At 35.0% G+C, this 27,403-nt stretch overlaps 1 protein-coding gene across 2 annotated transcripts in view; it reads right to left on the minus strand.

The window, feature by feature from the left end:
- Positions 1–12,958: 12,958 nt before the first annotated feature.
- The window catches only part of tafa5l (TAFA chemokine like family member 5, like), a 73,518-nt gene continuing 59,073 nt past the window's right edge, over positions 12,959–27,403 (minus strand). For both annotated transcript variants that reach the window (XM_051117835.1, XM_051117834.1), the window contains 2 exons: positions 23,897–23,944; positions 12,959–14,278 (listed from right to left, as the gene is read on the minus strand). In XM_051117835.1, coding sequence (XP_050973792.1) covers positions 23,921–23,944 — 24 coding nt within the window. In that variant the 3' untranslated portion in view covers positions 12,959–14,278; positions 23,897–23,920. The remainder of the gene's footprint in view (positions 14,279–23,896; positions 23,945–27,403) is intronic.

Below are 27,403 nucleotides of genomic sequence, written 5' to 3' on the forward strand. Positions count from 1 at the left end.
CTAATACTATAAATAAAAATTACTAAAGTCTACATAGACATACTAAAATGACTAAAAATGATTACTAAAACTTACTTTTTAACAAAAAATGAAAATGAAAATGTAAAACATTTTAAAAAATAAAAACGGATTCAAAATATTAATAAAAATACTAAAATAATACTGGATGTTTAATATTTAAAATTTTAGAACATTACAAAACAAGTCATGTGTAAAACATTTGATTACTTTTCTGTTTTTGCATCCTTGTAGGAGTATGGGTTATCAACAGGAACTTAAAAAAAAAAGACTTGAGAAAAAAAAAAAAAGATTCTTAGGGAAAAAAGGTTCTTAAGAAACAAATTGGTAAGTGTCTTTTTTTTTGCCATTATTTCAAGTACTGCAGGTAGGAACATCAGCTGAAATGGACACAAGAAAGAAAAGGCCGCAATCATGATTGCCTGTTTTTCCATGGGTGGTAATAAAATGACATTAAATCGCACCAAACAAATTTTGTAAACAAGACACAATCTATAATGAGACTAATTTACATAGAAAGGAGATGTGTTTGCACTACATGCCATGCATTTAGTAGCTAATTTACTAGGCTTAACTAGATTGTGGGTGGTTTGTAAAGAAGACTCAGATTACTGCTGAAACACTGTGTTTAGTGCAAGTCTAGTGAATTCACTCCTGAGAGTGTTTCTTTTTTTTAAAAAATATAAAATGATTCTGACAGTTGGTCTTTTAGACCCAATCAACATATTCATCCAGGACTTGTGCACTGATATAATTTTTTGTATTATAATATAATTCAGGTCATTTTTGTGTTGCACTCAGCCAGATTCCAACCAGCTCGAACAGCCATTATATCTGGCTTTTGAGAGCGATGCAAAGCGAACACCTCAGGTGCAAATGCATGCAACACAGTCGGTGGTCAGTAATGCTGTATCTGGTTTCTCTAAAGGTTTTTTATTTCTCCAGTCTGTCACCTGATGGAGTTTGGTTTCCTTACCGCTTTAGACTTGTTTATTTGGGGTCTAAAAGACATTTAACATTCAGCAATATTATTGACTGGACTGCACTAATAATATTGGTTGAGAATGAAACAAGAATTAAATTTAGCTGAATAATGACACTATTGTCTATGGAGGATCTGCTTTATAGCTGGTTTGAATTTGTTCATAATTAATTTATTTTGCAAAACTGACAGTTACTTAACTGAATTCAATCAACATTGAACTTAGTCAAGCTAAATAATGACACTAGGGCTACGTTTACACTGCAGGCACACACCATATGGAATCTGATCTTTTCAATTTCGATTTGTGCCACTTCCATACGTGGTAGCCTACTAAATCCGACACAGATTAGATGTTTTGCAATGTAACAGCAGCCTGAACATATCGGAACTGCCAATTTTACGTCACTCTGGATAAACAATCGCTACATTTCCGCACTCACTGGAGTTAGTTTACATACCTTAAGTTATCAAGATTGCGAAAGGTAATGTTATTCAGTGGAAGTGTGATGCGTCAGAACTCATAGTATTACAGAGACAACTCTATAAACAAGCAAAATGAGGGCTTGTATCACAAGTTTCAAAAGTCTGTTGTCTTCTGTCACATCCTTGTCTGCATTTTTCATATAGTAAGGGCATCATTCGCTAGCTTCTGGAGCAGATCCTATTATAGATCAACACATAATCGCTTACTTTATGTCCTTGGAGTTTACTTCCGGTGTTATGGATCAACTGGGGATCATGTTAACTGGGGATGTGTGCGTGCACGCAAGTATGTTTACCTGGATTTCCAGCAGATGTTAGACGACAGATTCGTCACATGCGAAATTGCACGGATCATAGATTAAAAAACGCGTCTCACCAGTTGTATACATTTGGTATGAATAATAAAGCGCGTTGATTTCGCCGTGTTCGTGCCTGCGTATTTCACGCAGTTTTAAGGAAGTTTGCCATGCTCTCATGTCACGCTCACAAACCACGCCCACGTCAACATGGGACAATTGTTTTGATGAATGATCAAACTCCTCAACGAACTGAAGCAATAGTGAACGAAATATTCTCTCTTCAATATCTCCGTATAGCATTGTCTGTATACGTGTTGTAATAAACAAATATATAAATTAAGTTAAAATTAGCGGTAGGCTACCTAAAGCAGACAAGAATTACAAAGTCCATTATGTTTTTGACAAGTCTTGTTAATTGATCTGAAGTTTACTGTTGTTCCTAATCAAATTATTAATTTTCTGAAATATTATATTAAAGAAAAGAAATCAACATTTTGCATAGGCTTAGATCTCTGTTTAGACCAATTCATGACTGCTGCTATTCATTTTTTACATACTACATCCTGGGCTCTCATCAGACTACTTGTGTTTCTAACAGTAGAAAACATATAACATATAACAGATTCAAAAGCCAAACTCTATAATATGTGTGATGAACACAGGAAGGTATTTTTTTATACAATTTATATTAGCTATATGTATGTAACATTTGTGGCATGTTTACATTTACAAGGTGACAAAGTGTTTGAGAAGTGTTTAACAATTAAAAATGTAGGGAAAGTTCTTACCAGCTCATGTTCTTTTTCCAGTTTCCATACTGTCTTTTGTCCTGTGACAACCACTCAGTGGCAACCACAACTTTTTCATGTTAAACATGTGATACTGTGATGATGAATTATTACATATATGGCTAATATTCCAATAGACAGTATACATCACTAACCTCATAAACATTTGGCACCTCACATGAATAGGATACCTCTCTCCTAAACATCAATCAGAATAGAATAAGCTTTATTATGTACTTTATTGCAGACTTATACTGAAAATATGACACATATTCAATTTTATAAGTGTAATGTAATGAGCGGGGGCCTCTTTATGTGTGATATAACTTAGAATTATGCCAGTTATCTTCATTTCAGTGGTAACAACCTCACTAACACCTGTAAAGAGATGACAGCAACCCCTGCAAAAACTTCAGATGATCCCATTAGCATGCAAAACTGCAAAATTATCATTATGATCACAATATATAATCAATGCCTTAATATGTTTCTGCTCAGTTGAATGATGTTAATTAACCAGATCCGTATCCAGACCAGATGATGGATCAGAACCTAGAGAGACGATCACAACCTCTCTGAATGTCAGCTGAGACCATGACAACTAGATGTGCCCTAGAGACAGATCCACTTTGTTACAAGACAGCCATCGACACAACTGAACTGAACTGGATGATGACTTCGCTGACTCTACGAAGAGATGACTTTAACAGAAAAATTTACTGTTTATTATTGTGCTCTTTTTAGAGCTGCTTTTCAGGATAATTAAATTTTGTTTGCATTATTGACACACTATTTTCCTGTTTAGCACTGTAAAGCTGCTCTTACTGTATTAAGCACAATATAAATAAAGACTTGACTTGACTTGACACACCTTTATTAAAAAAAAAACAAAACAAAACAACAACATTTTTTTTTGCCATATACGACCCTGGACCACAAAACCAGTCTTAAATAGCACTGGTATATTCAATATTTTTTGTAAATATATCAAAACTTTTTTTTTTTTTTTTGATTAGTAATATGCATTGCTAAGAACTTCCTCAGATTACCCTCAGATTACAGATTTTCAAGTAGTTGTATCTCAGCCAAATAACTATCCTAAAAAACCATACATCAGTAGATCAATAGAAAGCTTATTCATTCAGCTTTTAGCTGATGTATAAATCTCAATTTAAAAAAATTGACCCTAATGACTGGTTTTGTGATTCAGGGTCACATGTGGACATTACACTGACATATGTCTTTTCTGACATAGTAACAGAAACATGCATTTTATGTAATGCTGCCTTGAAGCTACGGTATATGTATTGCGATTTTTGTGATTTTGCTTTAACACCTATGTATATATCTTTGTTAGACATTAAATGTTTTTTAAACATTAAATACATTGAACTTAATCACAGATAATTCACTGGATCCTATCTGTGTCACTAATTCGAAATTATAGGCACAATACAAAACTATAGCTCGTTTATCACTCGTTCTTTATCAATATTTAAAAAAAATGAAAAGAAAGAAAGAAAGAAAGAAAATAAAGTGCTTGACGTCCCTTTAACCACAGCAATATTCCTACTCAAATAAAATTAATACAAGATTTTTAACTACTACACATACAGACGTTTTACAAAGTAAACACCTTATTTAATGGATTTAGAATTGTTATTAGACAAAAAAAAAAAAAAATACATTCAAACTAATGTAGCCTAAACAAAACAATCTGGGCGTGGTCTGTGAGACGCCACTTGAAAACGCATTAAACTGTCCTTAAACTGTCCTTAAACGGCGTCTGATACACTGGAATAGCGAAAGAGAAAACAACAGTCCAATAACGATACAAACATTCACAAATAATGTGGAAAGCTTTGAAATCTGTTCTGTAGAAAATTCCATGTGACGAATCTGTGGCCGTCCAACATCTGCTGGAATCTCAGGTAAAACTATTTGCGTGCACGCGCATGTCCCCAGATAACATGATCCCCAGTTGATCCATAACACCGGACGACAGCACGTTGTGTTGCCAAGTTCTCAGTTTTCCCGCGGAATTAGGATACATTTTCACTGTTGCGCAGGTTGTTTTTGAAGCGACCCCACTAAAGCCCCGTTCACACTACAGACAACGACAAAGCAACGTGATCCCATTCATTTCAATGGAGAGCTACGATTTCCGGCGACAAGAGTGACAGAGGCCGTTGGCGACGCAACAAAGTTCAGAATCCTTCAACTTTATGCAAATAAAGAGCGATTTCGGGAGCGACAGCCAATAGGAAAGGCGACGGTTGAGCTCATATGATCGTTCTCCTCTAGCCTTAGATAAACATATGCAATGGGAAAAAAGTAAGCTCTGCTTTTCGTTCATTTTTTTATGTATTTGTACAGATTTCATTTATATTTATATTATATTTAGTCTTACTCTAGTGGCAAGAAACCTGATTTGCTGTCAAGGCAACCAGTAGTGAGAACGCCCACTAACAACCTCATTGCCAGCCCCTGGCAACATGCAACGACAAAAGTTGCTGCTAGTGTGAACACAGTTTAACACTTTACGGTGCGTTTCCAATGGCAGGTAGCGTGAGCATTTTCAGTACAGCCCAAAACATGACAATAATTGATAATTTTCAGCCGCAATAATCAGCATAATATGCACGTTTTGTTTTGTTCAGTGCCGCCAATTGATGACGTGTTGTGAAAACACTCTATATTAAACTTCACAATGGATGAACTGTACACAGTTATTGAACTGAACTGAATCAACACTAAAAAGACTTGAGGTGAATTTCCCTCTTATTTGAGTTTGTATCTTTTATTGTTATTTTGATTGTTACTCAATTACTTTGTTACTGTGAAGCTGCTTTGAAATGATCTCTATTGTATAAAGCACTAAAAAAGTGACTTTACAACATTGGCGGAGTTTCACTTTTATGCGTGGGGGGGCACCCACTGGCAGACCAGCCAGCAACAGAATTTTTTTTAATTTATGTTCTATATTTCATATATTTATTAGTTATATTTATAGTTCGGAGCCACTTTCCTACTTTCCTCGTAACTGAGGAACTTGTTTCTGATGTAGCCAAACATTTTACTTGCAAAAGCGGGAAAATAACAGAGTCCTCTCTGTCAAGACTCGCGAGGATATGGGGTTTAAATTGAAATTAATTTACCCAAAACTTACTTATTCTATCCACTAAAATAATAAGATAATATAAATAAAATGAAAAAATATGAATTCTTTGATTTTTCATAGCGCAGACAAAATCATCATTGGCTCTTATCTTGTCCCCCCAGCCCCCCCTAAGCTTTACCTATGCTTTACAATGTAATATAAACTGATATTAAAGGAATACCTCACCCAAAAATGAAAATTTGCACCAATATTAATAGTAATATTAACACTGTTAATGTACTCACCCTCAGGCTATTCATAATGTTGTTTGAACATTAATGTGTGTTGGCAGTGTACGTACAAATCTACCCTATAATGATAAAAATTCATGGAGTGGTTTTTAATTAATCTGTAAAAATAATATACCCTTTCATTCTCAGATGCCTGTCGGTGTGACACCGCTCCCACGATAGTTGATTGACATGAGCGTCTTACCTCAGATCAGCTGTAACAGTCCAGTAACTTTCCTCATTTTGATGCCGAAGCAGGGATGTAAGTTAGACAAGAATATCTCCGATTGAGCGATTGAGTTGTTGTGTTGCTGAATGAACATAGTGGTCATCATTTACTCCTGACATCTGAGGGTATATGTAGATCGGGAGGCGCATTCCATTCACAAACAAATGTAATCCACTGCATCTTCAGCGGTGAAGATGCAGTGGATTACATTTGTTTGTGAATGGAATGCGCCTCCCGATCATATACCCGTCTATGTTCGCGCGAATCATTCATGATCCAGCTTCACTTACAGCAGAAGTGTGTATAAGCATTTTTAATGAATCTTTGCGAGTCTTTCCTTATAAAGTGGTAGTTAGGAAGTTTAGTGGCTAAATGCAGCTAAAGTAAACAAGATCGTCATTCCACAGAGAGAAGAGAGGGGCGGGGCGAGCAGAGCTCATTTGCATTTAAAGGAACGAAATTGTTTCCTGTACCTGCTATTTTGATTCTCAAAGTGATGGAACCCATTGACTTACATTTTATGAATCACCAAGGACAATGGTTTTAGCTAAAAAAATCATCTTTAATGTTCTACTGAAGAAAGGAAGTCATCTACATCTTTGATGTCTCAAGGGTGAGTAAATTAACAGCAAAGTTTAATTTTAGGCTGAACCATTCCTTTAATGCACTGCTATTAAAATGTACTTTTTGAGTGCTCAAAAAATGTTTGCATGGACTACAAAATCCTGTGCATGTAATTTTAATATCAGGATCTAAAAGACGACAAAACATGGTAATTATGCCCTTGCATGCTTCATTCATTCTCACACTATCGGCTGTTTAATACCTTCTGGCCCAGACATCTTAGAGCACCATGATTCGTCTTAATTAAGTGTAACGATCTCTTAATCCGGGCATAAACCCCAATTACGCTTGTATTATATAGACTTAATGACAGATGCCTCAGGGTGGATAACTACCAGAAAGGCCTTGGAAGAGTGAAGCTGCGCATCCTCAACTTTTTCAACATCAGCATCCCACAAAACACATTCAAATCCTGGTGGAAAATACATGAGAATTCAATCCACCACATCCATATGTTGGCTTAAGTCATGAGAATGTGACAGGTGATGGCTTCCTTCATGGTTAGCACTGACGGATAGATCATACGGGTGTACTGGAGCTTGATACAGCTGAGATATTGCCATAATAACGCAACCTCTCAAGACCGTTCTGCACTCGTGATTTGATGTTATGGCCTTATTGATCCCATAACCGCAAGCACCGCTCACAATGAGCAAATATGTACATAAATGTCACCTAGGCATCATAGAAATAGATGCTGATGTCCAAGTAAAATAAAGAGTGCGGGATTCCGGCCATTAATGTGGTTGTTCCTATTGATAAATAATAAATCAGAGGTACAGTGGAGGCAGAAGCCTTGAGGTCTTGCAGCATCACACTGGGATGCCATCTGAAATGTAAAAGAATAATGCTGTCAAAGCAGTAAACATCAACCTATAACAACAGCACTTTAGGGATCAACTCATAGATAGCAGTGTGGAGAAGCAGCAGAGTTGTGTGGTTTTTGCCTGGGGCGAGCAACATTTTATTGAAAGTGGGATCGAGGGTGTTCTCTTTCGCTCCAGGATCGCTCCGATACCACCATGCGTCACCACTAACATGGTGTTAGTAGACTTTTAAGATTCGGAAAGAAAAGATGATTTTGAAATATAATTGCAAGAACAATGAGCAAAAAAAAAAAGTTTAGTGAAAATTAACAATGGAGAGCCTATATGTATTAAAGCCTGTTTTGTCTTTGTGTAAAAATAAAGTAATGAGAAACCGAAGTATTACATTAATATTACAGGAAATTAAATCACAATTAATGGATTTAAAATTGGAATTATTATAAAAATGTGAAACATTCTTAATTTTGGCACAATAATTAAAGATTGTGAATAATTCTGTGGTATAATTATAAGAAGGTCAAAACAAGGTCAAAATTGTGAGATATAAAGTCGCAATTATGAAAAAAGAGCTTTAACTATCTAATTAATTACTTTTTCTCTGGACAGCACTATCCTGTAGTTTAATGTCAAACACAACAGACAGAAATAAAATAAATAAATAATAAATATTATAAAATATAAAGTATAACTATAAATATATATTTTTTTCAACCACACTACTATATGTTTAAAAAAAGCCATATCTTTTGTTCAAAAATGATGTTCATATCACATACAACCCTGTCAAATTTTTGTAAAGTTGCTCATTCTACTCTGCATTTAAGCATGAAAATTACCTCAAATATAAATTAATTTCACAGTTTTGCCTTTAGTTAGATTAGGTTATCAAGACATTTAGGTGTGTGCTTCAAAAATAATAAGTGTTTATTGTGATATAACTTGTTTTATTTGTGTCTGAAAAACTATTGTCAACTAAGTTACCCACTAGAAAGCCCCCCCTTCAAAAAGGAATGGTCTGTCCCATTCTCGCACAATTTGCACAGTATGATGATATTTAGTCTAGAAGCACATGGATGAAACACTAGAAATTATGTTCTCTCTCTTTCCCCTAATATTAATTAAACTAGCAAACCTGTCTCGAGTGGATTAATGGACAGTCAACAGTGTTACACAAGTATTATTGCTGCAAAATTTAACAGGACAATTTAACTAAAACTTATGTTTTGTTTATGAAAATATATTTGTAAACATACCATATGCTCAGTAGTTCTAGGCTTCCATGTTGAGTATAGGCCTAAAAAACACTAAAAAATGTTAACTAAGTTACCTATCAACTGTGTTACCCAGTAAAGGTAACATGGTGGACAGTAGCAAACATAGATGGTATTTTATGCACATTTTCCTGCAGATCACCTTTATTTATATAGCACTTTATACAATATAGATTATTTCAAAGCAGCTATGTAAGGTCATGTTTGGGTTTTTGGGAAAAAAGGAAAACTCTTTTCTTCACATTGTCAAATTCTAAATGTAACCCTAATTACTAGAGGTGTAACGATACATGTATTTGTACTGAACCGTCACGGTACGGATATCTCGGTTTGGTGCATGAAGCCTTACGAATACAGGCAATTCGCCCTCAATCCAGAAGGGCGCCGCAGTAATGCAACGCTGTTTGATAACCCACCGCAGAAGAACAGCGAATGCCAGGAGCAGAGTGCACTTGAACATAAAGACGACTAGACAGTGACCATGTGCTGATTGTGAATGCATCTCTCACTGACAAAGGAGTATAACGTTACTTTAAAGGCTTGCGCACTCAAGTGTTTGCGAAATGGAGCTTTGTGCTCTTGTATCCTACCTCACTCATTCGGCACAAATCCAAATATTCCATAATATTTTCATATTGACGATGTATCCAAATGCTAACGTGTTCCTTCGGTGACACAGCGAGGCGGTGTGCGCCGGTGCGATTACTTGAGCTTTCCTCATACCAGCAAAATCAACTTAAACAAAAAACAAATAGGATGTCTCTTTCTGCCATTTGAGTTTCCTTTCTGTCACAAAATTAACTGAAACTCAGCAAATATATGCTACGTTACGTGTCGTTTTTCCCCCTTGTCTAACAGTTAACTAAATTAAATATATGTCAAGTATTTATTCCTTGTATGTATTTATGTACTGCAGATTTTATAGCCTATATATGACATTATAATTTGATATAATATTTAGTATTTTCACATGTAGGTGGAAATTTTTTTTATTGTAATTTGTACTACTGTCTGTTAAAAATAAATGAAAAGAAATCTAGCACAGATTTGTTTTTTTTCCCTGTTGTATTGAACCGTGACCCCCGAACCGAGCTACATACCGAACCGTGACATCTGTGAACCGTTACACCACTACTACTTATCGAAAGACCCATATATATATATATATACAAACAAAATTCTAAAAAGAAAGAAAGAAACAAGGTTTTTTTTTTTTTTAGGAAACTTCATTAGACTTATTTCATTAGTATCTTGTGCTATGACGTCAAAGGCAGTACATAGAAATGTATAATAAATAATATAATATATAATATTTCACAAAAAATATCTGGCACTGGTAAATTATCTACTATAATAAAAGCGCAAATTAGAGAAATATTGGTAACGCTTTACAGTAAGGTTCCATTTGAAAACCACATTAGTAACAAACTATGAAAAATACTTCTAAAGCATTCATTAGTTATTGTTGATTCCAACATTTACAAATACATTATTAAAATCAGAAGTTGTATCTATTAAGGCTATTTAAAATTTAAACTGAGCTAACATAAACTAACAACGAACAGCTGTATTTTATTAACTAACTTTAACAAAGATTAATAAATACACTGTAAAAAAAATGTGGCTTCAACTTAAAATAATTTGTTACCTAGCTGCCTTAACATTTCAAGTTTAGTCAACACAAATATCTAAGTTGTCACTTAGTAGAACTTAACATGTCAAGTTGACTAAACTTATTTGAGTTGACTGAACTTAAAATTTTAAGGCAGCCAGTTAAATTATTTTAAATTGACGCAACAATTTTTTTTTTACAGTGTACTAACAAATGTATTGCTCATTGTTAGTTACTGTTAGTTAATGCATGAAATATAGTGATCAAATGGAACCTTACTGTAAAGTGTTACTAAAATATTTTATGGCTGACAATGAAAAAGTTACCTTTTAGTATTAGAAGGTGCAGTTACAATATCTACCAACAGGGGCAAACTGGACCAAACCTTGACCCCTTTGGATTCTCTCACCAGTGAGTGTGAAACGAGCGAGAAGCATGGAAAACCTGGAGTGGAACTTACCATCACACAACTCCATATACACTGGTAGAGAGAGAATCCATGAGAGAAGGAAAGAGAGAGAGAGAGAGTCCTGTAATTCCTAAATAACTATACGCCATAACGAATGAACACTGAATCTCCTTGAGTTTCTCAGTAATTGGAAGCGAGCGATGTCGTGCTCTGCATATTTGCCAGAAGCATAACAGACTTTATTAGGAACCATAAAAACACCATTAAAATTCACAACTCAGGGAGCCGGGCCTAGCCCACGAGGCTGATGAATTACTGCTCTTCACTGAAAGTGACCATATTCTTTTGCTCTTTCATCTTACGGACTCTGGATATTTTCGCTCCTATACGCAACCAGTTACATCCATCATATGGATTCATCTTCTCTGCTGGCCATGAGGAGAATCTATTTGACAACAGATTGGTGTATTTGTGAATAGCAGACTGCCTCGGTATTAGAGGAAACAAAGAGCAAAACACAAAATATCTATCACATACTTGAAGTCAACATGAAACAGCATTTTTTTGCACTATTTAAGTTCTACCGTGTATTTCCATGATGTATCGTTACGCATTTTCAAATGAAACTGAATATTCACAAGGAAATAGTGTAGATTTTAGCCACTGGAATTTAATTGGATGGTGAAACACAGGCTGACACAGGTTTTGCAGTCTATTAAGGAGGATTACTCAGCATCTGAAAACACCACCATCATTTTTTGGAGATTTAAGTGGCATCAACCGAAGAAAAGATGTTTCAGAGGTGAATTAACATGTTACAATGAAAAGTGCACAAAAAGACCAGGCATGCTTACTAAGTAGATTAACTTTGACTTTTTGACAATATGAATCAGCATCTGCAAAGCATTTAACTTTTTATGCATTTCTGAGTTCTATTGAGATCTGATTGGATTGTTCAAAAATATGATTTCTTTGGCTAATATTAATTTTCTTCACCTGTTATGCCTTGATTAGACAATAAAAGTGTTTTCATGCGTTATATTTGAACAAAGGAATATAAAAAAAGATTTAAAGTTTGGGGGTCAGTAATTAATTCCTTAATTAATTAATTTACTATCTAAAGAAATTACTTTTATTCAGCAAGGATTTTAAACAAAAGTGTTTTATGAGTTCTGCTTTAACAAATGAATATAAAAATGTTTTAATGTTTGAAGTGTGTGGGTCAGGAATGTATTTATCTATTCATTTAAGAAATTAATACTTTTATTTAGCAAGGATGTGAAACAAAAATGTTTTTATGAGTTCTGCTTGAACAAATGAATATAATTTTTTTTTTTTTTTAGATTTATATGAAGTGTGGGGGTCAGGAATGTATTCATCTATCTATTTATTTAAGAAATTAATACTTTTATTTAGCAAGGATGCAAAACAAAAGTGCTTTTATGAGTTATGTTTTAACAAAGAAATATAAATTTTGTTTTAGATTTTTATGAAAGAAAAGTTTGGGGTCAGTAATTTATTTATTTATTTACTAAAGAAATTAATACTGTTATTCAGCAAGGGTGCAAAACAAAAGTATTTTTATGAGTTCTGCTTTAACAAATGAATATAGAAAAATGTTAGATTTATACAAAAAAAAGGTTCGTATAAAAAAATTTGGAGTTAATAAATAAATAAATTAATATTTTATTCAGCAAGTATGCAAAACAAAAGTGTTTTTATGAGTTCTGCTTTTACAAATGAATATAAAAATGTTTTAGATTTATATGAAGTGTGGGGGTCAGGAATGTATTTATTTAGCCTATTTATTTATTTACTAAAGAAATTAATACTTTTATTCAGCAGGGATGCAAAACCAAAGTGTTTTTATCAGTTATGTTTTAACAAAGGCAATATAGAAAAGATTTTTAGATTTATATGAAAAAAGTTTGGGGGTATTTATTTATTTATTGTGAAGAAATTAATACTTTTATTCATCAAGGATGCACTAAATTGATCAAAAGTTACAGTAAAGACTTTTATATTGTTTTTTGGAAAAAAAAAAAAAAAGAATAAAATAAATGCATATTTATTTTGATTTTTTTTTACTTTAATTCCTAAAATCCTGAAAGAAATCTCAGTTTCCACAAAAATTTTAGCTGCACAACTGTTTTCAACACTGATTAAAAAAAACACTTTTCAGCAAATCAGCATATTAGTATAATTTCTGAAGGATTATGTAACACTGAAGACTGGAGTAAAGATGCTGAAAATTCAGCTTTGCATTTTACGATATATTCAAATAGAAAACAGTTATTTTAAACTGCAATAATATTTTGGTTTTACTGTATCTCTGATCAAATAAATACGACGTTATTCAAAAATATTACCTACTCTAAACTTTTGAACGATACCGTGAGTGCACCAATAAATCCAGGACCATTTATTACAAAACTAAACATGCATTTCACGATTTCACGTTGACTTTAAGCAGCGAATGGGCACAGCCCCCAACAGAGAGAGACTCCCCGAAGCGTTGTGCACATTTACATGGACACACCCTTTATTTCCTATCTAGGTCAACACTCCATCGCAAGTGTCAATTTACAGTCAAAATAAAGTATTGATAAAAATGATATATCCATTAGAGACAGACATTTAAAGCAGAGAGTGAAAGAGACGCCCCAGAGAGGAAGGGACAGATGACATCCACACATTGTTTGCTAATCTTTAAATCATCCATGATTAGAGTTGACGGCATCGGTGCATTGCCATTCTCAGACAGAGAGCTCAACAGCACACAATCCATATGGTCAAACCGCGTGAGGTCAAATCTACAGGATACATCAGTCATCTGCTGCAATTTCATAGGAAAACGCTGCTGTTTAGTTCAAGGTCTCTTCTGCACATCCTCTGCCTTTCATCGACGACGCGTCCTCGCTGCGAAGATGCAGTCGGGGTCCTTCGAGATCCTTCTTACGCAACCGCGAGGAACTTATGTAATCGTAGTCTGAAAGGTACAGTCCTCTCTATCGGTTTAACTGGAAAGCGAGTGAAATGTTCTCCTACCTAATGTGTTTTGAGATCAAAACTTAAACAGTTCAGTTATGTCAAGGTTGGGTTGAAGATGTGGCGTGTCCCCAGCGGTGGGACGATGGCGGCCGCTGGGACTCGATGACCTGCGTGTGACGGTGGAGACGCTTGACTGACTGCAACCATGGTGCACGGATTCCATTTCCTGTTGGAGGGTGACGGGGAGAGGGGCGGCTGATATCTTTAGCTCCGAAATGAGAGGATGGACACAAATGTGTGGGGGCTGATGGATGATTCCTGTTTGGCGTCGCTCCTGTGAATGTCAGCAAACCTGTGCACACACAAAGAGAAAACCATCGGCGGGGACATTAGGGAAATGCATTTTGCGGCTGATCAAAGGCAAGAAAAAACGACACGCATTACCTTTTCCTGCCTCGTCTTTTCATGTTTGTTGATCTTGTGGCTCTTTTGTTTGTGTTTACTTAGTGAATGATGATTTTTATATGACAGCATTCTGAAGAGCGCCGGCTTTGAAAGGCACATGCTTTTGAAAAATGTAAATGGCACAGGGTGAACGCCTGTGTTCTTCAGCGCGAAAGCCTTAGTAAAATGATTATTTTGTTACACGCAGGCCTTTCAGCCTTCGTCTTGCGGCACCATTACGTTTTTTAAAGGGAAAATTATGCCACCCGTTGTCTGTCTGAGTGTTAATTCGCATTAAGAGAATTAAAATTGAATATGTAAATGTACATTGCCTGCGCACTAATCAGCATTGTTTCCTCCGAGCTGGTGTCCTGCTAAGATATTCAGTTATTTTAAATACAATCATGCTTTAGTACAGTTCTTTGCTCGCTTTTAATCAAAGTGCATAATTAATCTTTCTTTTGTGCTTTGTTGCTGTCGTACTTGTAATATTCTGCATAGAAAACCTCACGCTTGTACTCTTTGGGGTTCGCACACTTTTAGACCAATGAGTTCACTCACAATGATTCGCTGAGGAATCATTCAGATCTGTGAGTGGTTGAGGCAACTCATCAAAAAATACATTAAAAAAATTCTATTTCAATTAAAAAGTTTAGTTTCTGGCTTAAATTTTTATGCATGACTGAAAGTCATTTCATTTTAAATTATATTAAACTGACTTCAAAATCAAGTCGAATCTCTCATAACTTGAAGTTAAATTTGTTCAATTAATTTGATGAAATAAAGTAATGGCTGCCAAGACTTATTTCTAAAGTGAACTTGAGTCTGAGACTTGGACTTGATAAAAAATACAGTATTTGAAACGTCTACTTCTTTAAGGAGAAATATTTTTTTCTGTTTACATAAAAGTTTCTGTTTAAATAAAAGTTTCTTGTTCAGAAAATGTCTGGCACTTATAAGCATATAAGTGCATCTGTGCATCTGTGACTTTTTCTTCACAGAAAGATTCTAAAAATGCATAATCATTTAATGACGTTAAACGTAAGTATAAAAGCATAAAAGGATATGGATTAGAGGACAAGAAAAACCTGGTTACCATAGTAACCTATTCATTTACCTTCAGTAAAACACTGAAAAATGTCTTAATGAGCAGGCATTTACAAGTGAAAAAGTTCTTAAAGTTCAGAAAAATTAGGTGAACAATTCCAGCCTTGACAACTTGTATAACAGATAATGAAAATATACTCTTAACTGTAAATGCTTAGTATTCTTCAGACAAGTTTGACTAGATTGTGCATCAGCAATTTGTCTGATATCTATAGTTAACAAGCAATTTTTGCACAGAAGATGACACTTTTATGCACTCACAATGTGACTCACATTGAATTAATGCATTTGAGGTACTGTATAGTACATTTGATCAATTCACGCACTGTCCAGGATTCGAACCCATGACCCTGGTGAGAAAGCGTCAGAAAGTTGCAGTTAAAGAAATGTTTTAGTTTAGGAAATGTGATTGGCTAATAAGAGTGCGCTATTCAGTGCTTGAAGTGGAAAAAAAGAAATGCCGGTACTCCACGCCCCAATTAACACGCTGACGCTTTGACTCTGAGTACTGGTAAAACACATCAGAAGTGCCGGTGTTATGCCGAATTCTGACCCCCGCCAGATTACTACCCCCCTAGTATTGGTAGGTTTAGGGTTAGGTGTGAGGGAGGGGTTAGGATTAGGGGTGGGGTAAGGATTAGGCAAATCACATAATGATTTCAAGGAGAGAGGGTAATAATTTGGCGGGGGTTGAAAATGGGTACCGGTGCGTACCTGCCCACTTCAAGCACTTGGTGCTGTTAGAGTCCAACAGAACTCCAACGGCCATTTGTAATTACCGTTTGTAATTGTATCACTCCGCTTGCGGTACTACTTACAGCAAGTGTCATGGCGGACGCTCACTATAATTTTAAAAATATTAGTTTCTGTGTCACTGAATGTACTTTTAAGAGGTTTTCAGCCGAGGATGTACTTGTTTATAGGTCAAATATGCAGTTTGTTAATAAAAATAACGTCTATTTGAAAATTTGCGTCTACGTTTTTGGACGCGAGCTTATTAAGATCTTCTGGAACATACCACTGGCTCTAATGTCTCTATAGTGGTTAAACATGAGATATAATTAGTTTTGGGGTACATCTAACAGGCAGTCGTTGGTCTCATTAATCTATTATTTGTTCCAGATAGGATATTTTTGGCAAAATCTCATGTACATGTAAATTCAATACTGTAAATCAGAACGCCTTTACTTTTGACTGAATTGCCTAGCAACTTTTTTTGATGTTTTTTGTTGTTTATTAAATATTATTATTCAGCAAATAATACTTTATATAAATAATATATGTAATAATAGCGTTTAGTATAGAGTATGGGAACGTGACGTCAGCAACGCACGGCATTCTGGGACTTACGGACACTACAGACTAGACTGGGTAATAGTGGAGGTAGATGTTAAAATGTATATTGTACATTTAAAAACACATTAGAATGGGGAACGCTTGTTGTGAGATAAACTGACATATCTGCTGTCATGACCGGAGTGGAGAACGGATCTAAAATGAAGCGCAATTTTTTGCTTTTCAGCTTGAAACGACACAATGGCGAAAGCAGCTCAATGAAAACAAACAACTTCAAAATCTGGCTTTGTCGTTGGTATTTATTATTAATTACAGATTCATAATTTCTGATCCACTTGAATGTGTAAGTACTCACGCTATGAATAACACGTTTGGAAATGTAATTTAATCTGTGATTATGACTCGTTGCGATCACTGTCATTGTTCATAAAGCAACTCATCTGATTTACTGTTCAGCAGATCTTTGTAAGAAATCATGTATTTGTTCAATTTAAGTCCAGTAAAACTTGGCACTTCATCCCTTAGGCAGTATGATTAAATACATCAGCGCTTACTTTACTTAGGAATATTCATTCATGGATTTGTGCTACGCCACCACCTGCATCATCTTTACACACAGACTAAACTTACTAGAGAAGCGTGACATAATATACCTCTGTAAACAAACGTAATTTAAATTCATGTCTTCATATCGCACACTTTAATGCTTGTTGAATGGAACATATACGCTGTCTTCGAACTGGAATCAGGGCGGAATATTTCGAGTTCGCAGGGCACTTACTTTTGAATTGAACAGACATCTGAGATACACACAAAATGTGCGGTGGTTCACTTGCATGATCAACTGGCTGAGATCAAGCTATGGTGTGTTTATTTTATCTGGCAGATACATCAGTGCCACCTAGTTATTAAAAACTGCAAAAGAGAAATTAATTTGGTCCTGTGTGTGGTACAATAGAAGGCAGCCGTATGATTTCTGTGAGTGTGTATGTGTCGTGTTCTGGCCACACGACTCAGTGCTTGAATGAATGCAATGGATTCCAATATTAGTACAATTATTCTAAGCAAGTGCAAGCAGCTCTTAAAAACATCAACGCAAATACAGTCCTTTTTTCCTCTAGTGATTTGTGTTTATTGTCATTGTACATTATTTAGCGTGTCCTAAAACATGGCGGCGACTACCCAGAATGCAATGCGCGGTGACGTAGACTCCCAAGCTCTATTGAGAAACTTTGCGCGTGATGGTGATTTTAGTGACGTTATTCCACCTTTAGAAGGTGACAAGAGACTGCTTTTATGAGTGAGTCAGAAGTAAAGGGACTCTGTTAAAGATGAACTTCATTTGGACAACTTTAAAGGGAATTTTCTCAATAGTTGGATTTTTTTTGAACCCTTAGATTCCAGATTTTCAAATAATTGTGTCTCGGCCAAATATTGTTCTTTCCTAACAAACCATGCATCAATAGAAAGCTTATTTATTCAACTTTCAGAGTATGTATAAATCTCAATTTCGAAAAATTTACACTTATGACTAGTTTTGTGGTCCATGGTCACACATATACATACATACATATATGTTTCCCCTAGGTTTATGGTTTTGGGTGGGGGGGTTGTATTTGATGGTATCTCAATATTTTCTGGGATTTTATTGATAAGGATAATTAACTTAATATTAATTTCTTGTTTATTGAACTGTTGTATAAAATCAATCCATGTAGAGACAGAAATGACATTCCGTTGTGTAAATAAGATAAATAACATAAGCCTATTTAGTTTGTTTAATAGAAGAACAAGGTATGGTCGTGTTCTATAGGAAAGGTAACATTAAATGACTTTTGTTGTGATTAATAGATCTTTAACAAATTTTTTTAAAAAAAGTTAACTAATTATTCGCACATTATTTCTGAAATTAATAGCAACAAATTTTTTTAAATATACTCTTTACACTGCAATAATTTCACATTGTTCTTTGATTAACAGACATCACAGTAGCTGGGTTATGAGGTTATTTGGCTGCTATTACTTTAAGAGCTTAACGTTCAAACGGATTTGACACGCATGCTCATAGTTTCATTCATGGTTTAATAAGCAATGATACAGGCTGCAGCGCGTGCTGCCGCATTTGTGCATGCTAGGAGCACAGTATAACGGCTGACAGGACAGGTAAATTAGTTTTTACTGACACATGCCCTGACAACATCTCATCTGACTGCGGTTCACTGTTGTTCTACTGAAGCTCCTCATCACCTGTACATTACCCGGGCTCGTTTGTCTAGCGCCTGGCCCTGGAGTGAAGTTGGAGTACGCATATGAAAATTCTCACATTTGATGTGGTCGTAAAGATGTTCTGCGTCTAAATAAATGCAATTCTTGTCAAGGAAAAAGAGACCGAAGCAGCAGTTGTGAGTAGGGTGGCCAACCCCAGCTCCGTCCCTGTGTTAACTGTGTTAAATATTTTTAAAGCTGTTAAACTGCAAAAATTAATCGGGTGCATTAATGCACTAATTTTGACGGCACACACACATATACAGCAGGTAAAATAAAAATTGTACACGTTAACATTTTTCCCAGTAAATATATTCCTAAAGGTGCTGTTGACATGAAATTTTCACCAGATGTCGAAAACAATCCATACACATAAAACAAAACAAATAATTTCAGAAATTAATTTATGTGTAATAAAATGGAATGACATGGGGAAAAAATATTGAACTACAGAAATTTATTTAATACTTTGCACAAAAGCCTTTGTTGGTAATGACAGCTTCAGGATGCCTACTGTATGGAGAAACTAGTCGCATGCATTGCTCAGGTGTGATTTTGGCCCATTCTTCCACAGAGTCTTCAAATCTTAAAGGTTCTGTGGGCCTTTTCTATGAAATCTGATCTTTAGTTCTCATTTTCTAATGGATTCAAGTCAGGTGATTGGCTGGGCCTTTCTAGGAGCTTTATTTTCTTTTTCTGAAACCAAATGAGAGTTTCCCTTGGCTGTGTTTGGGATCGTTGTCTTGCTGAAATGTCCACCCTTGTTTCATCTTCATCATCCTGGCACTGTAGCTGTTGGTACTGAACCAGCTAATATTAATTTCCACTGACAAAGGGCAGGATTGCTTTCTAATTACTGATAGATTTAAGCTGGTGTCTTGGCTTTCCATGCATTTTTGCCTTTTTTGCACCTTCCTTACTTCTATACTTTTGCACCTTCCTTCAATACTTTTTCCCTGTGTCATTCCATTTTATTACACATAACTTAATTTATGAACTTTTGTTTTGTTTTCTTTGTATGTATGGATTGCTTGGGTTGTTACTGACGTTTGGTGAAAATTTCAAGTCAACAGCACCTTTGAAAATATATTTACTGAGAAAAACAGTAACGTGTTCAATACTTATTTTACCCGCTGTGTGTGTGTGTGTGTGTGTGTATATATATATATATATATATATATGGGCCATTCCATTGAAAGGGTGCCATTCTGTCCCCAGGACATAACATAGACTCCTAAATAGATATTTTACCATATATATATATATATATATATATTTTTTTTTTACAAATTGTGTAGGAAAAGTAATAGATTAATATATGTCAATAGTGCAACTTAAAAAAATCTACATCATAACACGAGTTCTGACCTTTGTCCCAAAAGACTTTCTTCGTTGCCTTTTTCCCTATCACGCTTTAGAGATAATAAGAAATTATATATCATTTCAAAACTTAAAATTCATCCTTTGAAGGCATTTTAAAATCAGACATTGCATTACCACGGAAAATGTACATCAAAATCATATTACAAAATGTTTTCATTCATGAATTATAAAAATTTAAGTCTGGATAGTGCATTTTTATGTCTGTGTTGAAAAATGGGAGGGACAGTTAAAGGGTTAAGCAAAGTGTCCTGCACATTAATCTAACTGCAAATTTAAAATATTTAATTAAAAATATTAAAAACTACCTAAAACACTGAAAATAAAGAATTTATACATGTCCCCAGTGTCTAACTCTACATTTTAACATGAAATATAATGTTTAACATCCTTTAGAAATAATTTTTATTTTGCATTTTTGTGTACCTCCATATCCCATGTGTGATTTAAATACATTTATTTCAAAATAAATACATAATAGTGTAAATAAAATAAAAATCCCCAGGTTTTCACTCAGTCCTGTTACCCTAACATATCCCCCCCTCTAAAAACATTGGGAAAATTCTACAAGACACATTTTCAACATAATATTGCAACATCTGGATCTTCTGAAGGCAATGAAATGACTGAAAGCATGTGGTCTTTCAAATTTTGATGAATCACTATAATTTGCTGAGTATCCTCATAATTAGTATGTACTCCATGTGGGTATTTTATGTATTTGGTCATTTTATCCTAAAATCTCAATTCTGTTACTTTCAGTCCTGTTAATCATATACTCAAATATCCTATACTCAGCTATAGTAACTGAGTAATAGTAACAGAAATGAGTGATTTATTAATATAAATATTAGTCTACATCCATATTAATCTAGATAAATTTGAAAGTGCATCTTTTTCTCAATGTTTTGGCCTTTAATCCACACTGACAGTGTTTTTGCCCATTGAAAACCTATGGTTGTTCCGGCATTGTTGTTTTATATTATGACAGAAAATGTACCTGCAATTACTGTCTTGTGGCAATTATGTATTAGACGTTTGAGTGTGACCTGTGCTGTAAGAAAACAATATCCACAGAAAAACTGGAAAAGCATTACTTGTTTAGTTCATTTATATATTTATTTATTTTTAAAGATTTATTTATGGGCTTTTTATGCCTTTATTTGTACAGGACAGTGTAGAGTAGACAGGAAAGCATTGGGTGAAGAGAGAGGGGAGTGGGATCGGCAAAGGACCACGAGCCTGGAATTGAACTCGGGTCGCCGTGAACGCAATTGCGCTGTATGTCGGCACACTAACTGCGAGGCTACTGGTGCCAACAAGTTTTTTTTAATGGTGTTTTTAATTTAATATTTAATATTTATTATTTTTCGTTATTTATATCTTATCTCATAACCTGTCCTCTACCCCTAAACATAACCCTAACAAAAACTTCTGCAGACCACTAGATTTAAATAGAAACATAATTTGGCCTCTTTTTTTAGCAGTGAGGTCAGCTCGGTAGTCAGTGTTTAACACTCTTCACTATATCAGTGCAAGCATTAATACCTCACATGTGCAGTCAAACCTATATACACTAATATAATGGATATTCATTTCTGTTGCCTAGTTTCATTCCTGTTACTAAATAGTTTTTTTTCTTTAAAAAATAAAGTTAAACCACTATTCTTTTAATTAAGTTCGGTCAATCATTTGTCCCATTGTTTAATAAACTGCATCACAAAAAATTGATAAGCTTGAGGTTTGAGTCACCTTTAAAATGAAAAAATTGGTTTGTGTACTTTAGAAAAATACACCTTGTGTAGATAAATAGTGATTTGTTTATACCAATACAGACCAATACAGATTTTGCATAGGTAAATATGTGTATTACTAGAATCCATTTGAAAAAAGCTAGAAAATTACATTTTTTTTTTGGAAGAGTTTGAGAAGCAAATGGCATCCATTCGATTGAATTGCCCAAAAAAAAAAACCATTTATAAAAGAATATATATTATATACGTCTGGCTTTCAGTGTTTAGTGTGCCAGCTGCATATTTATCTCATATTTAACTGGCATCTTACTCGGAGAACTGAAAAAGAAATTATGCAGTTATTTCATTTTTTCCAGCAGTAAACATGGGAACCCTTGAGTTTGAGAAAAAAACAATCATATCTGTTCAGTGCTGTTTAACGAACAATCTCCAGAATTTATCATTCATAAAGAACTCGCAATTGGGATATGTAAGCCAGACATTCCCCCAAATTACTCGAATCAATTTTTAATGCACGTCAATGTAATCAGAACACAATTTCGTACATTCCAGTTCCTCTCTGAGTAAATATTTATGACGCTCCCTCTATGCCGTTTCTCCATCTCTCCGTGATTGCCTGCGATGTGCGCGGCGTTCTCTCGAGGCTGAAGGACGCAACATGCTGGAAATGTTGATAACACTGGCATGAACCAGAGCCGCCATACAGAATTTCATTTCCTAGAACCACCGCAGAGCCACAAAGCCTACAATCCTCCCCAGAAGTCTTACACAACAGCTTCCCTCTGAGATGTTCCTTAAGTGCTCACTCTGGACCCTTTTATAATGGAGCTTTTCAATAAAAAGTCTTCCCTTATGACTAGCTTTTTAATAAAGTGCTTTTCAAAGAAATAAAGGCATGTGCAACTCAAATACAGCTCTGACTGTTGGAATAACACTGGCGTGAAAAGGCATTGTTTCCCAAAGGACACTTTTCAATACGGAGAAAACGGTGTTGGAGGTGGTTTTATAACAATATTCAGCATTTTATTTTGCCTCGTAATGAAAAGCCCGGAAAGCGATTGCTCAGAAACTGACAGGTGCTAATTGCCTTAAGGATTAACATACATTTATGCAAATTCCTGTCCTCATATTATCCTCCTGCACTGCGAAACTAGTCTTTCCCAAACCATATACACTCACTGGGAATCGCTCGAAGCATGACGGAAAGACAAACAACAGCTGGCATGTAAATATATCTTGTTAAATATAACCGTATCTCCTTCTTTGCTACCGTCACGCCATCTGCAATCGCTACCGAGGCAGAACACGAGGGATTTTGGGTTTCAGCTCACGTCCCGCAACATCATCTTCTCCCTTCATCTCTCGATCCGCGGCAAAACCGGTGCCCCCAGCTGCCCTCTAATCCAGCTTTAGCCCTTCCGCTGATCAGGTGCGTCACTCTTAACACAACTTCATCAGTGCCGGCGGGGCACAATTGGCTGGATAAATGATAAGATTTCCACTCGATTTCTGCTCTGCCTTATTTCACCTCTGTACCTGTGCTCTGTATCTGTCATGTTGCTTTAAAGGGAACGCCGTGATAGTTTGCTAGCCGCGTTTTCTGCTTTGGACCTGCTCGCTGGACGGTCGGCGTCTTTGCATATTAGATTTAGAGACGATGATGGCTTACTAAGGAAAAGTAAACAGAGCGAGATAAGATATAATCTTACTGAAGCACCGCTCACCTCCTCACGGCAATCTGAAGTCCTTTAGGATGGCTCCTTGGGCAGAGGCTGTAAAAAAAAAAGGAAGAAAGAAGAGATTTTTGATTAGACCTATATTATTATGTAATTAATTTCTACTAAATAACATAAAAAATATGGCCCTTTACTTCACAGTCATGCAAAGGGTTTCAAATGGTTGAGAAACATACAAAAAAGCATCATTCTATAGCATAACAGTTTATTAAATAATAGGAAACAGATTAAACTATAAACTATAACTCTGTTTTGCCCATTTTTTTTAATTGGCTGTAATACCTGAAACAGCTGATCTTCACTTCTATTAGTTCCACCAAAGTTAAGCAATAGTGCAAAACAAATTTGCAAGAATAAAACACAAAACAAGCATTTCATAACTTAACCTTTTAACTGTCACCCGCCCCCTCAGAGGGACGCCTAAGTTTACTTAACTATGTTACAATTAAATTCTAATATAATCATCACATATATTGTTGGAAAGGTCTAAGACTCCTAAATAGTTATTTTACCACTGTTTTTTGTTACAGATTATGTAGGAACAGTAATAGATTAATTTATAACAAGAGTGCACCTCATAAATCTACATCATACCAGGACTTCTGAGTCCCTATCATGTTTTAGAAATTATAAACTGTTTAAAACCTCTAAATTCATCCTTTGAAACCCACTTTAAAATCTGACATTACCTTACTATGAAAATTGTACTTTAAAATCACATCACAAAATGTTTTTTTGTTCATGAATTATAACAATTTAAGTTTGGATAGTGCACTTTCATGTCTGTGTTCAAAAATGGGGTGACAGTTAAATGGTTAAGTTTAATGCAATTAATTAATTAAAAAAAAGCAAAACCCTACTAAACTAAAACTAAATTGTGGGAAAAATATTCCCAAGATTAAGGTTCAGAGTAAAGAGGCTGTTCAAATGTGCAAATTGTGATTTGTCCACCATTTTCTTTAAGAGTAATTGAATTAATTTATTATGTTATTGAGACTGATGAGTGGTATGTATTTTGAGATTTTAGGAAAGGCAAGTTCTTTTTTTTTTATATAGCACATTTTATACAGTGGTATTTCAAAGCAATCATAAAAAGTTTCATAAGAAATATATATATTCTTTTTTTTTTTTTTTTGTGAAAAAGTAAGTAGTAAAAATTAGTAAGTAGTAGAATTAGTTAAAATTAAATAAGATTATCCATTAAAATAAAAATGAAGACAATGAAAGAATAAAATAATTAAAATAAAAACAATAGATGATTAAAAAACATTGAATAAAATAAAATAAAATAAAATAAAATTAAATTAAATTAAAATGATTACGATAAGCAGCAATGTCAGTGACCCTGGACCACAAAACCAGTCATAAGGGTCAGTGTTTTGAAATTGAGATTTATACATCATCTGAAAGCAGAATAAATAATTATTTTCCATGTATGGTTTGTCAGAATAGGACAATATTTGGCAGAAATAAAACTATTTGAAAATCTGTAATCTAAGGGTGCAAAAAAATCAAAATGTTGAGAAAATCACCTTTAAATTTGTCCAATGAATTCTTAGCAATGCATATTACTTATCAAAAATTAAGTTTTGATATATTTACGGTAGGAAATTTACAAAATATCTTCATGGAACATGATCTTTACTTAATATCCTAATGATTTTTGGCATAAAAGAAAAATTGATCATTTTGATGAAAAAAATGTATTGTTGGCTATTGCTACAAAAATACCTGTGCTACTATGACTGGTTTTGTGGTCCAGGGTCACGTATTAATAAATAAATCACACATAATAAATTTAGCCAAATCAGAAAATCAACATTTGAGTATGACCCACAAAAGACCTTCATGAATAAAAAAAAAAAAAAAAAAAATCCTACTGAAATATATGGTTAAATTAATAGTGTGGCTGTTTTTATTTAATCACTGCCCAGCAGTGCATGTCTGCAACACTCTCAACTTCGCTAACATTGCTAATTCAGGTCCTTTGCTGTCTGGTTTAAACTCTCAAAGTGCCTCAAATTAGCCAGCCCTGTATTCTGCACTTCACAGGGCTTTTTTTGAAGTCTATTCTCTCAGATCAAGTAGAAGAAACTCCCAACTTTCCACTTGCTCGTTCAATGTTTATAAAAACCTCTTAACCCCTCAAGACTTTGAGTCCTTCATTGGCAAGCTCTTGGATCTTGGACCCGGTACACTCATTGGCATGCAGAAGGCTCTGTAAGCCACTCGTTGGCACCCGTGCTGATTGGCTCATCACTGCGTCATTCACAATGGTGTTGACAGTGCCCGTGATTCTAGGGGTAGAGCTGCTTTTTCCAGTGCCCGCCCGCCCGTATGCCTCTCCGCCCTGGAAGTCTGGCGCTATCTGCGAAAACCTTCACGCAGCGCATCTGATCTGCTGCACCTCTTCTCAAACATGTCATCTAAATGCTAAGCACTCATGCTGCATTGTTAAATGAAAACAACAAGAACAGCAAAAGCAAACAAGACAATCCTGCAACTAGCTGCAAGCTTTTTGATTTGATTTTTTCCAATTTCTCTTTTTCAAGATCCTAGACACATTCTTCTTTCCGCTGGAGATGTGAGGGGAATTCTGAGAGCGTTATCACGTAAGCTCGGTGCGCACTACTGTATATGGTTTTTGCCACAGTTTCGCAGTCTCACACAAACTTTGGGAATTATCTTTGATTGCTTGGTGTGACATGATCGACAGCGGGTTAATTGCCTTGGCGATGAATTTCGGCCCCAGATGAAGTGTCTCAAAATTTGAGCCACAGTCCTTGTGTCTAATGAAGAACTAAAAAGTGCAATTGCTAGTGTTAGCAGGTCTACATTTCATCGCATTACGATGAAACTAAAAAGAAATGCCTTTTTGTATTTAGTATTTTTTAATGTATTTGTTTTTAAAACAACACTTCCATAATTTATTGTTTGTTTTATGTATTTGTAAGTTAACTTGTTTATTGTTCTGCATTGGTTGCTTTTCCTCTTACTTTACATAATGTTGTTCTAAAGCTCAAATAAATATAAAAAAAACTACGTTGGTTAGTCATAAAATCCCTTTTTGAGCCAGCCACATTAGACTCCCAATAGTCTAATTTCATTTTTTCCATGCAGAACATTGCCAACAAATGCTAATTTGGCTCTATGGCTGATACAATAGAGTGCAACAGTGCCTGTCCACTTTTTTCAGCAGCCTTGGTTTAGAAAGTATTTTTCCCCATTAATTTTTCCCATTGGGTCTTTTTTGGGGGACTATAAGCCATTAACTGAACCAACCAGCTAGAAGGTGAATTACTACATTACACATTTTGGAAACACTTCAGTTTAGGGAACACAAATTAAGAGTTTTCCCCAATAAACTCCTACTTTGCTGCTTGCTGAAAGTAAGTGAGGTAGTTGTTTGTAGTAGCTTTGTTTAAAGTTAATAGATCTGGAATATGGTCAAAACAGAATAATGCACTAATATGTGCTTTATAAGTACTAATAAAC

The sequence above is a fragment of the Labeo rohita genome, chromosome 8 (assembly GCF_022985175.1).
Source record: "Labeo rohita strain BAU-BD-2019 chromosome 8, IGBB_LRoh.1.0, whole genome shotgun sequence".
Classification (NCBI taxonomy): domain Eukaryota; kingdom Metazoa; phylum Chordata; class Actinopteri; order Cypriniformes; family Cyprinidae; genus Labeo; species Labeo rohita.